The sequence below is a fragment of the Scyliorhinus torazame genome, chromosome 14, assembly GCF_047496885.1.
Source record: "Scyliorhinus torazame isolate Kashiwa2021f chromosome 14, sScyTor2.1, whole genome shotgun sequence".
In the NCBI taxonomy this organism is placed as follows: domain Eukaryota; kingdom Metazoa; phylum Chordata; class Chondrichthyes; order Carcharhiniformes; family Scyliorhinidae; genus Scyliorhinus; species Scyliorhinus torazame.
The window spans coordinates 9630786-9648506 of NC_092720.1; the positions used below are offsets into that span (position 1 = coordinate 9630786).

General features: G+C 46.8%; 1 protein-coding gene across 4 annotated transcripts in view; it reads left to right on the forward strand.

Moving 5' to 3' along the window:
• The first annotated feature begins 332 nt into the window (after positions 1–332).
• The window catches only part of LOC140389516 (uncharacterized), a 169443-nt gene continuing 152054 nt past the window's right edge, over positions 333–17721 (forward strand). For all 4 annotated transcript variants that reach the window (XR_011934411.1, XM_072473689.1, XM_072473688.1 and 1 more), the window contains exons 1-3: positions 333–447; positions 5787–5988; positions 13782–13874. Coding sequence is in view for 3 of the 4 variants with exons in the window: in XM_072473689.1 (XP_072329790.1) it covers positions 5842–5988; positions 13782–13874 (240 nt within the window). In the remaining variant the exon portion in view is untranslated. The remainder of the gene's footprint in view (positions 448–5786; positions 5989–13781; positions 13875–17721) is intronic.

Below are 17721 nucleotides of genomic sequence, written 5' to 3' on the forward strand. Positions count from 1 at the left end.
AGGTGAGATTGTTATTCACTCTTATTCAGCCTAACCCCAAGCCCTGCACTGCATCCTCCAGTTGGATTCATCATTCTGTGGACCCTTACTTTGCTGAGAATTGGCTGCCCACGTTTACCGACACGTCAAAGGCTTTCCGCATTTCAAAGTTCTCTGGGATGGATCTGGGAGACGTGAGGAAGCAGTGTTGTGGTCTCAGAAGATGTGTCCTCTGCTACTCACATCCTGAGCCTATGCTGGGTTAAATGAGGCAGCGAGGTGTGCTGGTTTGATACGGTCACGGTTGAGAGAGGTGACATGGCTGAGCGGTGTCAGTGTTAATAATTAGCCAGCACCCAGAGAGGGACTCACAGGGATTGAGGCAAGTTCCCAAACACACAGCACCATCAAACAGGAACAAGAGGAAAGCACGGAGTCTCAGAGTACCGAAGACACAGAGTGAAACAGGTAGGGAAAGGAGCTCTGAAGAAATGCCACAGTCAATGGGATAGAAAGAGGCAAGAGATTGACAACAACTTCAATTTATATAGCACCTTGAACATCCAAAGAATCTTCACAGGAGCATTAACTTTTCTTTTCTAAATTTAGAGTACCCCAATCCTTGTTTTCCAATTAAGGGGCAATTTAGCCTGGCCGATCCACCTACCCAGCACATCTTTGGGCTGTGGGGGTGAGGCCCACGCAGACACGGGGAGAATGTGCAAACTCCACACGGACAGCGACCCAGGGCCGGGAGCGAACCTGGGACCTCGTCGCCGTGAGGCACCGGTTCTAACCACCGCGCTACCGTGCCACCCAGGGAGCATTGATAGATTTTACACCAACTGCACTATGAAGAGACATGAGGCGAGGTGACCAAATCGATCAGTAAGGCCGGTTTTAAGGAGCAGCTTCCAGGACGAGAGAGAAGCGGGGAGGTTGTGGGAGGAAATTCTGGAGCTTAAAATCAAGGCATCTGAAGGCACAGCCACCAATGGTGGAGCGGTTAAATTTGGGGTGCCCAAGAGGACGGGATGTTGCAACGCAGAGATCGCAGAGGGATGTAGGCATGGAGGTGGTCACAGAGACAGGCAGGAGCGAGGTCGTGCAGGAGGTAAGGGCACAATGTTCCTGTGTCAGGCAGCTGCAATGGAGCTGGCGAAAGATATTTAAAATGAAAGAAAAACGTTGGGGAGGCAAAGGAGGAATGAAAGTCTGAGAAAGAACGAGACAGCGAAAGGCAGGAAGGTCAAAAGCAAAAAGGAGAGAAAGTGATAAATTAGCAAGGGTGGATGGCCAGAGTGTGCGGGGAGGCGAGAGGTTTTAGCTCGTTTGGAATGCGCACATTATGTGGGCGAACAAACTAACCTCAGCTGACGGTGAATAACTGTTGAGATGTGCAGTACGTGTCAAGTCGCTGATTCTGCAATGTTTCAGTGCAAGTTGCTTTCAGTTCCTCTGCAGCCAAACAGATATTGAACAGGAAGCAGCTTTTCCTGATGAAGTAATATTACCCCTGTGGGTCAGTTAGATGTTTTACACCCCCTCTAGTGCCATGGAGGGATTGCAATGGCGGTTCCAGGGGATGGCGGGAGATTGGACACGCTCGGCCTGAGTTCTCGAGAGTTTTGAAGAATGAGAGGCGATCTCACTGGAAATGTTCTAACCCACACGAATGGTAAACGACCCCCTGGATCTTGCAGAATACGAGCTCCCCCGATAACAATAGTTGGCTTTGTGTAAATAGCCATGATGTGGAGGTGGCGGCGTTGGACTGGGGTGAGCACAGTCCCGAAGCGTGGTACATGCAGACGCTGCGACAACGAATGAATGGACATCGTGCGACACTCACCAGGCAGGAATGTTCCCTTCCAGTCGGGGAACACTTCAGCAGTCAAGGGCATTCAGCCTCTGATCTCCGGGTAAGCGTTCTCCAAGGCGGCCTTCAGAACGCGCGACAACGCAGAATCGCCGAGCAGAAACTTATAGCCAAGTTCCGCACACATGAGTGCGGCCTCAACCGGGACCTGGGATTCATGTCACATTTCATTCATCACCCACCATCTGGCCTGGGCTTGCGAAATCCTACCAACTGTCCTGGCTTGAGACAATTCATACCTCTTTAACCTGGGATTACCCCTCTCTCTGGATCTGTGAAGAATTAATTACCTGCTAATGCTCGCATTCCAAGCATTGTCTTGCATCTTTGACTTTGTCTATATAAATGTTTCTGGAACATACCTCCTCATTCACCTGAGGAAGGGGCAGTGCTTGGAAAGCTAGTGATTCGAAACACACCTGTTGGACTTTAACCTGGTGACTTTAACCCATAACGTGCGCATTCCACAGTAAGATTTCTTACTGTGTAAATAGAGTCGACCAGTGAAGGCACTAAATAGAGAAGACCCAGTCGGGATCTACTGGAGCTGTGAACAATAGTTATTGTAAAATGAAGTCAGTTTTTGGTTTGACCAACTCGGTGTGGACCCTTCGTCGCTCTGACCAAAGAAACCTACCAAATACGTAAAGGAATAGATTGGCTCGATGCAGATAAGATGTTTCCCTTGGTCGGGGGGTCTAGAACCAGGGGTACAATTTCAAAATAAGGGAGGACCAAGATGAGGAGAAATGTCTTCACTCAGAGTGTTGTGAATATTTGGAATTCTCTACCTCAGAGGAGTGGGAATCTCAGTCATTGTCTGAGGGGTAATTATTGCCCACGGCAATATGGAGAACTCTGCTGATTTTTCCCCAACAGTACCTTAGGAGTTTTACATCAAACCGAGAGGGTATAGTCTCAGTTTAACATCACATGTCAAGGGCAGGCATTGTGGTACTGTCTCTGGACTAGTAATCCAGAGACCCGGGTCAATGATCTGGGGACCGGGGTTTGAATCCCACCACGGCAGGTGGTGAAATTTAAACTCAATAAAATATCTGGAATTAAAAGTCTAATGATGGCCATGAAATCATTGTCGATTGTCCTAAAAACCCACCTGGTTCACTAATATCCTTTAGGGAAGGAAATCTGCCATCCTTACCCGGTCTGGCCTACACGTGACTCCAGACACTCAGCAATGTGGTTGACTCTTAAGTGCCCTCTGAAATGGCCTAGCGAGCTGCTCAGTTATATTTCAAAAACACGAAAAGGAATGAAACTGGGCCACTTGGCATCAACCCAGGCACCGGAAATAACAACGCAAACCCAGCCCTATCTAACCCTGCAAAGTCCTCTTCATTAAAAGGCCAGTCCAGAAGGCTGGTGACTAGTCAATGTTGTCCCTTTGTTTAAAAGGGAAGCAGGGATAATCTAGGTTAATTATAGGCCTGTGAGCCTGACGTCAGTGGTGGCGAAGCTGTTGGAGAAGATACTGAGGGACAGGATTTATTCACATTTGGAAGCGAATGGACTTGTCAGTCATAGGCAACATGGTTTTGTGCGGGGAAGATCAAGTCTTACCAACTTGAGAGAGTTTTTTGAAGAGGTGACAAAATTAATTGATGAGGGAAAGGCTGTGGATGTCATCGACATGGACTTTAGTAAGGCGTTTGATAAGGTCACTCATGGCAGACTGGTACAAAAGGTTAAAATCGCATGGGATTCGGGGTGTGCTAGCTAGATGGATAAAGAACTGGCTTGGCAACAGGAGACAGAGAGTAACAGTGCAAGGTAGTTTTTCAGAATGGAGATCTGTAACTAGTGATGTTCCATAGGGATCAGTGCTGGGGCCTCAGTTGTTTGTAATATATATAAATGACCTGGAGGAAAATGTAGATGGTCTGATTAGCAAGTTTGCAGATGACATTAAGATAGATGGAGTTGCAGATAGTGAAGGGGACTGTCAGAGAATACAGCAGAATATAGATAGATTGGAGAGTTGGGCAGAGAACTGGCAGATGAAGTTCAATCCCAGCAAATGCGAGGTGATGCATTTTGGAAGATCAAATTCAGGTGTGAATTATACAGTAAATGGCAGAACCCTCAGGAGCATTGACACTGACAAATCTGGGCGTTCAGGTGCATGGTTCCATGAAAGTTGCAATGCAGGTGGATAAGATGGTCAAGAAGGCATACGGCATGCATTAAGTACAAGAGTTGGCAGGTCATGTTACAGTTGTATAAAACTTTAGTTCAGCCACATTGCTGGTCGCCACACTGCCAGAAGGACATGGATGCTTTGGAGAGAGTGCAAAGAAGGATTACCAGGATGTTGCCTGGTCTGGAGGGTGTAGGTATGAGGAGAGGTTGAAGAAACTCGAATTGTTTTTGTTGGAAAGGCGGAGGCTGAGGGGAGACCTGATTGAGGTCGATAAAATTACGACAGGGTGAATCGTCAGAAGCTTATTCGCAGGGTGGGAGTGAAAGACTCAATTACAAAGGGACACAGGTTCAAGGTGAGAGGGGGAAAGTTTAGAGGAGATGTGCGGGGAAAGTTTTTCACGCAGAGGGTGGTGGGTCCTGCAATTCCGGTGCAGGGGGTGGAGGCCGGCACGACAGCAACATTTAAGATGTATCTTGATAGACACATGGAGGGGCGGGGAATGGAGAGATACAGATTGGGCAATAAATAGTAGGTCTAAATAAGGAATCTGGATCGGCACAGGCTGGGTGGGCTGAAGCACCTGTTCCTGTGCTGTAATGGTCTTAGTTCTTTGTTGTATCTGGGGGCTTGTGCCAAAGTTAGGAGACCTGTCTCACAGACCAGTCAAGCAACAGCCTAACATAATCGTACTCACAGAATCACACCTGACAGACAATGTCTCAGACACCACTATCACCATCCCTGGGTGTGTCCTGTCTCACCGGCAGGACAGACCCAGCAGAGGGGCTGGCACAGTGGGATACAGTCGGGAGGGAGTTACCCTGGGAGTCCTCAACACTGACTCTGGACCCCATGAAGTCTCACGGCTTCAGGTTAAACATGGGCAAGGAAACCTCCTGCTGATTACCACGTAACGTCCACCATCAGCTGATAAATCCGTGCTCCTCCAACACCACTTGGAGGAAGCCCTGAAGGTGACAAGGGTGCTGAATATGCTCTGGGTGGGGGGACTTCAGTGGCCATCACCAAGACGGTATGGAGGGATTGTCTTATGAACAAAGAGTAAACAGGTTGGGACTCTACTCATTGGAAGTTAGAAGAATGAGAAGTGATCTCATTTAAAAAAAATTTTTTTTTTAGAGTACCCATTTTTTTCCAATTAAGGGGCAATTTAGCGTGGCCAATTTTACCTACCCGGCACATCTTTTGGGTTGTGGGGGCGAAACCCACTCAAACACGGGTAGAGTGTGCAAACTCCACACGGACAGCGACCCAGGACCGAGATCGAACCTGGGACCTCGGTGCTATGAGGCAGCAGTGCAAATCACGGTGCCACCGTGTTGCCTGAGAGGTGATCTCATTGGACAGATAGGATTCTTAAGGGTCTTGACAGGGCAAATGCTGAGAGGATGTTTCTCCATATGGGAGAGTCGAGGACCAGAGGGCATAGCCTCAGAGTAAAGGGCTGCTCATTTCAGACAGGCATGAGGAGGAATTTCTTCTTTCAGAAGGTTGTGAGTCTTTGAAACTCCTTGTCACAGAGAGCTGTGGGGGCAGAGTCCTTGTGTACATTTGAGGCTGAGATAGATAGATTCTTGACCAGTAAGTGAATCATGGGTCACGGGAAAGGGCAGGAAAGTGGATGTGAGGAATGTCGGATTAGCCATGATCCTATTGAATGGTGGAGCAGGCTCGAGGGGCCGAACGGCCTCCTCCTGTTCCTATTTCTTATGGTCTTATGGTTTTGTGGTTTCTGTCCCACAGCAGAGATAATTCAACTCCTGGGTTTCCTGACACGTGGGACACCGCAGCGGCAGAAATGGATTCCAGATCCCAGCCTCCATGCCTTGCAGGATTGAGGAAGGCCATGGGAGATTTCCTGGATCTAATGGATGAAGCGCTGAGCACCGATTCCCAGCAGCTGACCAGCAGAGTTCCACAGCTTCTCCAGAGGACGAAATATATGGTGAATGGAACAAGACCTAATGTAACTTTGACAAACAGTTCAGGATGCTCTAATTCCATTCCTGGTGTGGGTATTGTTGGAGGGGGGGGGGGGGGGGGCGGGGGGGGGAACATAGTAACAGAAGGAGGCAATTCAGCCCCTCAAGCCTATTTCCCCATTCATTGACGTTGTAGCGGATTTGTATCTGAACTCCACGTCCACGTACCCATTTTGGTTCTGTGACCCTTGAAACCCTTTGTGAACAGAAATCCATCCCACTTTGACAATTCAGCATCAACAGCTTTTTTAAGGGAGAGAGTTTCAGATTTCCAGAGGTGGGAAGAGGTGCTTCCCGACATCAACTCCTGGACAACCTTCCCTGAATTTAAACGCTCTTCCTCCTTGTTCTGGACTCTCCCCATCAGAGGAAATTGTTTCTTTATGTCTACGCTTTCAACTCCTTTGAGCGTCTTGAACACTTCACTTCGATCACCCCTTAATCTTTTACATATGGGTGACTACAAGCCAGATCTATGCAACCTGTCCTCATAGTTTGACCACCAGGATTCAGCAAACTCCAAAGTATATCACGGGGTTCACCCGGCCCATGACTTTTAATAGATTTTGGTTATGGGGATCACGAGGGTCCACTCTCCAGGTGTGATGCAACAAAGACCTTAAAAGTATTTTAAAAACAAATCAATGTATATTCTATGAACCCATTTAACATTTTATAAACACACAGTAAGCATTTTATTAACTATCAACTCACGTAACCCCACAGATACAATACTCTATAGGTAACCCTTAATACCTTTCCTAGCAACAGCCATAAGTTAAACCTTTTTAACAAAGACAGCAGGTTTAAATTCTCTACAGAAACAGGTATTACTTTGAAATCATCAAGTGAGCTGAAGACATTCTTTAGCTTGTAGAGAGAGAGATCATAACATCCTCTTGCTTTGACTGCAGCTCTCCAACTCTGAAAACAAAACCAAAAACAGAGCCACAAAGCAGCTTTTCAGCTCAAAGCGAATGTAAAAGACAGAAAGACAGCCCAGCTCCACCCACACACAGGCATCACGACAGCTATTTGATAAACACTCATTTCTTAAAGGTACATCCACATGACAGACTCATTCAGCGCCTGGCATCTTTCCGGTGAATCCGCTTTGTATTCACTCCCCAGTTCACAGGACTGATTGAAATGTGACTACGACTCTCTGTAATGTTAGGATACCAAACCTGATACCAACAATTGTTAGGAGACCAGACAAGAACACCAAACAATTTTCAAATAATTTGTATAACTGTGAGGAAAGGATACTTCAACCCAGGATTGATGATTCTGATCTGTAAGTGTCTTTTATGTTAAAACAAACTTTAATTTAAACATAGAATTAACCACATTAACATACATAAAAATAGCTTTATAATTATCAGTTAAACCGTTCTTAAACGGAAGGAAAAAATTAAACTCACTATCTATGCCTGCCACTAACTCCAATTAAGCAACCCCATACAGTTCAAATGCCACTTATAAATAAAGTTCGCAAAACAGGTTTGCTTGCTCAGTTGTGTCGACCTTTGGAGAGAGTTTCTTTCCAGAGCAAATTCAATACACTTCTGCTCAACCCAACAGCATTTGGAAAAACTGTTGTTCAACTTAAAATCTTCTGTCTTGTCAGACTCAAATCATATGGCAAAACTGCAAAACTACAGACAGGCCTGGCTCCTCCCATGAATTACATCATCTAAATCCCACTAAGATATCACATGACCTGCTTAGCTAGGACTAAATGCAGTGCCTCATAAATTATCTACTCTCCCGGGAATCTCCAGCAATCATAACAATCTTCCATTAGCCCTCTATATGTAAACAGGTAAACGGTTAGAATCAATCATTACCTCACATTTATGACTTCTTAATGACAGCTTTAGCAGAGACAAAGTGTGGATACCTTAGCCTAGGTTCTTTAATAATATTATTGCAGCAAATATATATCTTAACCCAGGCTTTTAATAACATTACTGCCACAAACATAAAATATAATAGATAACAATTTCTACATTCATCACAATAACTGCAGTAAAACTATCATTCATTCGCATTCCAGCACCTTGGAAGTAAAGGCTGACATTTCATGAGATTTTACAATAATTCTGTTGTGTCTGATCACTAGACTTTGCTTATTTTTGTAGTTGGACCCCTAAATCTCTCTGTTCTACCACAGACCCTTCTTCCTTCATTTAGAAAATTCACTGATTGACCTTCTTCAGTCCAGCCTTAGTTGTCCTGTGGTTTTCCACAGCACCTTGGAAATGGGGTGAATGGTCATGAGCGAGGATGGAGGAGCCAGCATTTCCCCCTCAGGTGGTGTTTATGGTCCACAGTGAGGGTGTGTGGGTTGCTGGCCCATTAAATATGCAATGGGTATCATTGTCATGGACACCACTAATGACAGTGTTATGGGCCAGGGTTTAGAGAACCCCAAAGTGTGGCATGGAGTTAACAAAGAACAAAGAAAAGTACAGCACAGGAACAGGCCCTTCGGCCCTCCAAGCCCGTGCCGACCATGCTGCCCGACTAAATTACAATCTTCTACACTCCCTGGGTCCATATCCCTCTATTCCCATCCTATTCATGTATTTGTCAAGATGCCCCTTAAATGTCACTATCGTCCCTGCTTCCACCACCTCCTCCGGCAGCGTGTTCCAGGCACCCACTACCCTCTGTGTTAGAAACTTGCCTCGTACATCTCCTCTAAACCTTGCCCCTCTCACCTTAAACCTATGCCCCCTAGTAATTGACCCCTCTACCCTGGGGAAAAGCCTCTGACTATCCACTCTGTCTATGCCCCTCATAATTTTGTAGACCTCTATCTGGTCTCCCCTCAACCTCCGTTGTTCCAGTGAGAACAAACCGAGTTTATTCAACCGCTCCTCATAGCTCATGCCCTCCATACCAGGCAACATCCTGGTAAATCTCTTCTGCACCCTCTCTAAAACCTCCACATCCTTCTGGTAGTGTGGCGACCAGAATTGAACACTATACTCCAAGTGTGGCCTAACCAAGGTTCTATACAGCTGCAACATGACTTGCCAATTCCTATACTCAATGCCCCGGCCAATGAAGGCAAGCATGCCGTATGCCTTCTTGACTGCCTTCTCCACCTGTGTTGCCCCTTTCAGTGACCTGTGGACCTGTACACCTAGATCTCTCTGACTGTCAATACTCTTGAGGGTTCTACCAGAAGAGTTCACCTGACCCACAACTTTTAATAGGTTGTGGTATGGGGAGCACACGGCCCACTCTACAGGTGTGGTACAGCAGAAATCGAAAAGTATGTTTTAAAGCAAAACAATGTTTATTCTATGAACTCAAGTTAACCTTTTTAAAACTTCAGTGAACATCTTAGCAACCATTAATTCAAATACAACCCCCAAAGAAAACAACGCTAAGTAATCCTTAATAACTTCCCAAACAACATCCAGAAGACAGAAGACACCTTTCAACAGAAGCACATTAGATTAAAGTTACTATTGAAAACATTTATAATTCTGAATTCACCAAATGATCAAGAGATAGTCTTTTATGGCAGAGAGATCAACAGTACACCCGCTCTGTCTGGCTTCAGCTCCGATACTGAAAACTAAACAAAACACACCCTGCAGCAAACAGCCTAAAACAAAAGTAAAAAGCTGACAGGCAGCCCAGCTCCACACACTCTCTGACATCACTGTAGTAATGAACACCCATTTCTTTAAGGTACTCTCACTAAAGATATATTTATATACACACCCATTAATAAACACCCATTTCTTAAAGGTACTCTCACATGACAACAGTAAGAAGTCTTACAACATCAGGTTAAAGTCCAACAGGTTTGTTTCAAGTCACTAGCTTTTGGAGCACTGCTCCTTCCTCAGGTGAATGAGGAGGTATGTTCCAGAAACATATATATAGACAAAGTCAAAGATGCAAGACAATGCTTTGAATGCGAGCATTTGCAGGTAATTAATTCTTCACAGATCCAGAGATAGGGGTAACCCCAGGTTAAAGAGGTGTGAATTGTCTCAAGCCAGGATAGTTGGTAGGATTTCGCAAGCCCAGGCCAGATGGTGGGGGGTGAATGAAATGTGACATGAATCCAAGGTCCCGGTTGAGGCCGTACTCATGTGTGCGGAACTTGGCTATAAGTTTCTGCTCGGCGATTCTGTGTTGTCGCGCGTCCTGAAGGCCGCCTTGGAGAACGCTTACCCGGAGATCAGAGGCTGAATGCCCTTGGCTGCTGAAGTATTTCCCGACTGGAAGGGAACATTCCTGCCTGGCGATTGTTGCGCGATGTCCGTTCATCTGTTTTCGCAGCGTCTGCATGGTCTCGCCAATGTACCACGCTTCGGGACATCCTTTCCTGCAGCGTATGAGGTAGACAATGTTGGCCGAGTCGCACGAGTATGTACCGCGTACCTGGTGGGTGGTGTTCTCACGTGTAATGGTGGTATCCATGTCGATGATCTGGCACGTCTTGCAGAGATTGCCATGGCAGGGTTGTGTGGTGTCGTGGTCGCTGTTCGGAAGGCTGGGTAGTTTGCTGGTTTGTTTGAGGCTGTGCAGTTGTTTGAAGGCAAGCAGTGGAGGTGTGGGGATGACCTTGGCAAGATGTTTATCTTCATCGCTGACGTGTTGAAGGCTGCGAAGAAGATGTCGTAAAACCTCTTCATTCACCTGAGGAAGGAGCAGTGGTCCGAAAACTAGTGTTTGAATCCGACCTGTTGGACTTTAACCTGGTGTAAGACTTCTTTCTGTGCTCACCCCAGTCCAACGCCGGCATCTCCACACCACCATTAATGACCACAGAAGAGCCTGATCCTGCCTCCACCGGCATTGAACCAGCAATGGGAGTGACGAGGCAAAGCATCCAGGCCAGGAGCTCTCGGTACGCAGCTGGTGACAGGCAAGAGAAGGGTGCCTCCTTTATGGACCCATTGGAAAACCTTTACCAGAATGCCTTATGCCCCACATTGCTCCATCCTCCTTTCTGCCGCACTCAGCTGGCCACAGCCTTCGCTCCACCCCCTTGCCAAAGCCTGCTAGCTTGGCACCGCAAGATTTTAGATATATCGGACAGTAAACATTTGGCAATTTAAGGGTTAGAAGCCTGGGTTAGAGAGTGTTTGACTCCAGTAATCATGTTTTAAACATAATCTTGTTTTGTAAGACCAGAAAGCTTTTAGGAGCCAGAGGTGAAATTGGCCATTGCAAAAACTTGGGCTAATGCACTGTTGTTTGACTAGGGTGGGGGAGGGTGAGGGGTGTCCCTGGAGAATTCATGCGTTTTCAGATTGGGAGTTAATTTGTTTTCAGCTTGGGGAGATTAGGTCAATGCTGGGTGGATTTAAGGTATTCAGACATTTTGAGAAAGCTTTTTAAGTGAGTTCTGATCTGGCTAACACTGAGTCCCCAGGTGAGGCACTTTTCGCTCACAGTAGGATAGTTAAAAAAACATAATAGTATTTAAAGCAGTGCAGACTTGTCTGAGGACAAGGGGAAGCTGAAACCAACCAAGCAAACAGCTTTTTGAAGACATCCAGCCAGAATCATCAGGGGTTCTAACAAGAGCAAAACTTGTTCTGAAAAGTAAGTGTTACTCTGTGCCATTGGAATGTTGGATGGATTGAGAGCTGCATGTTTTTCCTTTCCTGGTGTTTAAATTGGAAGTGGTGATAGGAATTAAGCGTATTATTTACTGAATTTAGTAGTATTGTTTCAGGGGTAATTGTCAGCTATTTTTGGATGTAAGGTTTGAATACTGTGTTAACAATAACATTTTGTTTTAAAATGACAAAATCTCTATTTCTTCTGCAGTCAGTCCTGGAGCGAAGTATTCTTTCTGCACAGTCGTAAAAAAAATGTATATTAGGGTTTTGGGCCGGAATCCTCACCACTGTTGGTCTCTCATTGTGGATCGTAATACTGCCGTAACCCCGTGCAGACCAGGCCTAATCTCACTCAACACCAGGACAGGCTAAAGAGGCTAAATAATCACCCGTTCCTGTGTTCGGAATAGCAAAGCAGGGTGATCCGCTGAGGGGTCACTTGTTCTGAGAATGAGAAGACCTTATAGTTAACACCGGTGTACCTGGTTTGGTGGTGGTGGTGGGGGGGGGGGCTACATTGGAAACGTTTATCAGTTTCAGAGTATCATTGAGGAGAAAATGCTTCCCTTCCTGGGTGAATAGCCTGCTGTCGCTTAGCAGGCAACATTAAAGATCATCTGCCCCTCAAGGAGAATCAGTTGTGACTTGCTTTTGAAAACTCGCCACTATTCTTAGAAGTCCCCCTATACCAAAAATGGCCGACATTCTAAATGGTGATCAGGGATTCTCACTCCCCGACTCCGATGCAAGCTTCAGTGGGTGCTATTCAGGTCAAACTATGTTTTCAAGTTATCCCCCGGTATAACCCATACCTTCACCGAAGATTTCATCTACTTACCATTTAGTAGCATCGATCCTGGGTCCCGCATTGCTAAGTAAGTAAAGTAGACTTTGGAATAACTACCATTTCAGGTTAAATTAAGTTATTTTATTATTATATTTTTTCTTTTAAAAGCTGCAAATACTTTCTTTACAGAAAGGAAAAAGACCTTGCTTCTGGGTCCTTCTGGTTGGTTGAAGGGACCTTCAGGCCCACCTTGACAATCAATCTTCTTTTTAAAGTCTGGTCTTCTTTAGATGTATTTGCTGGTTAGCTCGAATGCTGTGTCCTATCTTTCCCATGTACCGAGCTGTGAGAGCTGGCTCTGCTGGCTGACTCTGAGCTGACTCTGAGCTGACTCTGCCTACTCTTTAAATTCTCGTCTTCCTTAGATATATTAGCTGTTTTAGCTCGGCTGCTTTGCACTGTCTCTTTCCCATGGCCGAGCTGACTGTAATCTGACTCTGCTTCTCCCCCCTCTCTCTCTCTCTCTGAGTTCTGGTTCTCGTAGTTCCTGCTCTGGTCTCTAGGTTTATATATTTTTCTAACAGTTATTAAGTTTTTATGACTTTATTGTAAAGTAACTTATTTCACTTTGATTGTAAAAAGTATCTTTGATCTAAACCTTCTAATCCAACTAAGTATTCATTTTGACATAACCTCATCTCATAGATCTGATTACATTGTTTCCTTTGTGATGTTCAAAATGCTTTGACTTCAAGAGGTGTTACTTTTAATTCCTGTCATTTCTATAGTTTTATTTTCCAATTGTGTCCTCAGCTCATAATTCTGACTGTGATTTTGGCTTTAAATTATGTTTCTCGTAGACTGATAGTCTCCAGTTTTCTTTAATTTACCTGGTGTCAGCAAATTTTCACACCTAGAATTATCACCAGATTCAACTGAACCTCATCCATTCTGCTCACTAAGATAGTTACTTTCAATGAGCCATTGTTTTTGGCTTCATTCAAAATCCTGTTTGTCTTGTTTGCTAAGCCTGCTTGACCAAGGCTATCTGCATTTTACAATTCTCTCCTGGCAGCTGCTGTTAACCCTTTGTGGGATCTTTCCCTGTAGTCTCTCATGTTTCTCTCAGACCAGATATTGCCAGACTTCCATGTTTCAAATGACACATCTTTCCATATTTTCAATAACAGACTGCAGAGGGCATCAGTGGGTAGACTTAAAAATGACTCAAAGACATTTAGTAAAGGCTGCGAGTAAACAATAGGAAAGAGAGCATGGGCCCCCCGATTCCTCCGTGTAACAGCCTACGACTATGCCCATGCCGGGCCGTGTACTGGAATGATTTTACATGTGTCCTTTGTTGCAGCATTTTCACACACAGGAAACCCACTCATTGCTTCTTGAGCAGCTGATCAGCAAACTGGAGGAATGCAAGAGGGACGTCTGCAAAAATCTCGAAGTGAGTTCGCCACAAAATCAGAAACGTTCAGAGCACAAGAAAAATGATGATCATTTGTAGAAAATTATTCCCGTGCTGCACCTGTCCTGGGAGTGTTTGATGGGGACAGTGTAGAGGGAGCTTTACTCTGTATCTAACCCCGTGCTGCACCTGTCCTGGGAGTGTTTGATGGGGACAGTGTAGAGGGAGCTTTACTCTGTATCTAACCCCGTGCTGTACCTGTCCTGGGAAAGTTTGATGGGGACAGTGTAGAGGGAGCTTTACTCTGTATCTAACACCGTGCTGTACCTGTCCTGGGAGTGTTTGATGGGGACAGTGTAGAGGGAGCTTTACTCTGTATCTAACCCCGTGCTGTACCTGTCCTGGGAAAGTTTGATGGGGACAGTGTAGAGGGAGTTTTACTCTGTATCTAACCCCGTGCTGTACCTGTCCTGGGAAAGTTTGATGGGGACAGTGTAGAGGGAGCTTTACTCTGTATCTATCCCTGCGCTGTACCTGTCCTGGGAAAGTTTGATGGGGACAGTGTAGAGGGAGCTTTACTCTGTATCTAACCCCGCGCTGTACCTGTCCTGGGAAAGTTTGATGGGGACAGTGTAGAGGGAGCTTGACTCTGTATCTAACCCCACGCTGTACCTGTCCTGGGAAAGTTTGATGGGGACAGTGTAGAGGGAGCTTTACTCTGTAACAAACCCCCTGCTGTACCTGTCCTTGGGGGTGTTTGATGGGGACAGTGTAGAGGGAGATTTACTCTGTATCTAACCCCATGCTGTACCTGTCCTGGGAGAGTTTGATGGGGCCAGTGTAGAGGGAGCTTTACTCTGTATCTAACCCCGTGCTGTACCTGTCCTGGGAGTGTTTGAGGGGGACAGTGTAGAGAGAGCTTTACTCTGTATCTAACCCCGTGCTGTACCTGTCCTGGGAGTGTTTGATGGGGACAGTGCAGAGGGAGCTTTACTCTGTGTCTAACCCCGTGCTGTACCTGTCCTGGGAGTGTTTGATGGGGACAGTGTAGAGGGAGCTTTACTCTGTATCAAACCCCGTGCTGCACCAGTCCTGGGAGTGATTGATGGGCACAGTGTAGAGGGAGCTTTACTCTGTATCTAACCCCGTGCTGTACCTGTCCAGGGAAAGTTTGATGGGAACAGTGTAGAGGGAGCTTTACTCTGTGTCTAACCCCGTGCTGTACCTGTCCTGGGAAAGTTTGATGGGGACAGTGTAGAGGGAGCTTTACTCTGTATCTAACACCGTGCTGTACCTGTCCTGGGAGTGTTTGATGGGGACAGTGTAGAGGGAGCTTTACTCTGTATCTAACCCCGTGCTGTACCTGTCCTGGGAAAGTTTGATGGGGACAGTGTAGAGGGAGCTTTACTCTGTATCTATCCCTGCGCTGTACCTGTCCTGGGAAAGTTTGATGGGGACAGTGTAGAGGGAGCTTTACTCTGTATCTAACCCCGCGCTGTACCTGTCCTGGGAAAGTTTGATGGGGACAGTGTAGAGGGAGCTTGACTCTGTATCTAACCCCACGCTGTACCTGTCCTGGGAAAGTTTGATGGGGACAGTGTAGAGGGAGCTTTACTCTGTAACAAACCCCATGCTGTACCTGTCCTTGGGGGTGTTTGATGGGGACAGTGTAGAGGGAGCTTTACTCTGTATCTAACCCCATGCTGTACCTGTCCTGGGAGAGTTTGATGGGGCCAGTGTAGAGGGAGCTTTACTCTGTATCTAACCCCGTGCTGTACCTGTCCTGGGAGTGTTTGAGGGGGACAGTGTAGAGAGAGCTTTACTCTGTATCGAACCCCGTGCTGTACCTGTCCTGGGAGTGTTTGATGGGGACAGTGCAGAGGGAGCTTTACTCTGTGTCTAACCCCGTGCTGTACCTGTCCTGGGAGTGTTTGATGGGGACAGTGTAGAGGGAGCTTTACTCTGTATCAAACCCCGTGCTGCACCACTCCTGGGAGTGATTGATGGGCACAGTGTAGAGGGAGCTTTACTCTGTATCTAAGCCCGTGCTGTACCTGTCCGGGGAAAGTTTGATGGGAACAGTGTAGAGGGAGCTTTACTCTGTGTCTAACCCCGTGCTGTACCTGCCCTGGGAGTGTTTGAGGGGGATAGTGTAGAGGGAGCTTTACTCTTTTCCTACCCCGTCCTGTACCTGTCCTGGGAGTGTTTGATGGGGACAGTGTAGAGGGAGCTTTACTCTGTATCTAACCGCGTGCTGCACCAGTCCTGGGAGTGTTTGATGGGGACAGTGTAGAGGGAGCTTTACTCTGTATCTAACCCCGTGCTGTACCTGTCCTGGGAGTCTTTGATGAGGACAGTGTCGAGGGAGCTTTGCTCTGTATCTAATCCCGTGCTGTACCTGTCCTGGGAGTGTTTGATGGGGACAGGGTAGAGGGGACATTATTCTGTATCTAACCCCGTGCTGTATCTGTCCTGAGAGTGTTTGATGGGGACAGTGTAGAGGGAACTTTACTCTGTATCTAACCCCGTGCTGTACGTGTCCTGGGAGTGTTTAATGAGGACACTGTAGAGGGAGCTTTACTCTGTATCTAACCCCGTGCAGCACCTGTCCTGGGAGTGTTTGATGGGTCAGTGTAGAGGGAGCTTTACTCTGTATCTAACCCCGTGCTGTACCTGTCCAGGAGTGTTTGATGGGGACAGTGTAGTGGGAGCTTTGCTCTGAATCTAACCCCGTGCTGTACCTGTCCTGTGAGTGTTTGATTGGGACAGTGTAGAGGGAGCTTTACTCTGTATCTAACCCCGTGCAGTATCTGTCCTGGGAGTGTGATGGGGACAGTGTAGAGGGAGCTTTACTCTGCATCTAACCCCGAGTTGTACCTGTCCTGGGAGTGTTTGATGGGCACAGTGTAGAGGAAGCTTTACTCTGTATCTAACCCTGTGCTGTACCTGTCCTGGGAGTGTTTGAGGGGGACAGTGTAGAGGGAGCTTTACTCTGCATCTAACCCGTGCTGTACCTGTCCTGGGAGTGTTTGATGGGGACAGTGCAGAGGGAGCTTTACTCTGTGTCTAACCCCGTGCTGTACCTGTCCTGGGAGTGTTTGAGGAGGACAGGGTAGAGGGAGCTTCACTCTGTATCTAACCCCGTCCTGTACCTGTCCTGGGAGTGTTTGATGGTGACAGTGTAGAGGGAGCTTTACTCTGTATCTAACCCCGTGCTGCACCAGTCCTGGGAGTGTTTGATGGGGACAGTGTAGAGGGAGCTTTACTCTGTATCTAACCCCGTGTTGCACCTGTCCTGGGAGTGTTTGTTGGGGACAGTTTAGAGGGAGCTTTACTCTGTATCTAACCCTGTGCAGTACCTATCCTGGGAGTGTTTAATGAGGGCACTGTAGAGGGAGCTTTACTCTGTATCTAACCCCGTGCTGTACCTGTCCCAGGAGTGTTTGATGGGGACAGTGTAGAGGGAGCTTTACTCTGAATCTAACTCCGTGCGAGATCTGTCCTGGGAGTGTTTGATTGGGACAGTGCAGAGGGAGCTTTACTCTGTATCTAACCCCGTGCTGTACCTGTCCTGGGAGTGTTTGATGGGGACAGTGTAGAGGGAGCTTTACCCTGCATCTAACCCCGAGCTGTACCTGTCCTGGGAGAGTTTGATGGGCACAGTGAAGAGGAAGCTTTACACTGTATCTCACCCCGTGCTGTACCTGTCCTGGGAGTGTTTGATGGGGATTGTGTAGCGGGAGCTTTACTCTGTATCTAACCCCGTGCTGTACCTGTCCTGGGAGTGTTAGATGGGGACATTGTAGAGGGAGCTTTACTCTGTATCTAACCCCGTGCTGCACCAGTCCTGGGAGTGTTTGATGGGGACAGTGTAGAGGGAGCTTTA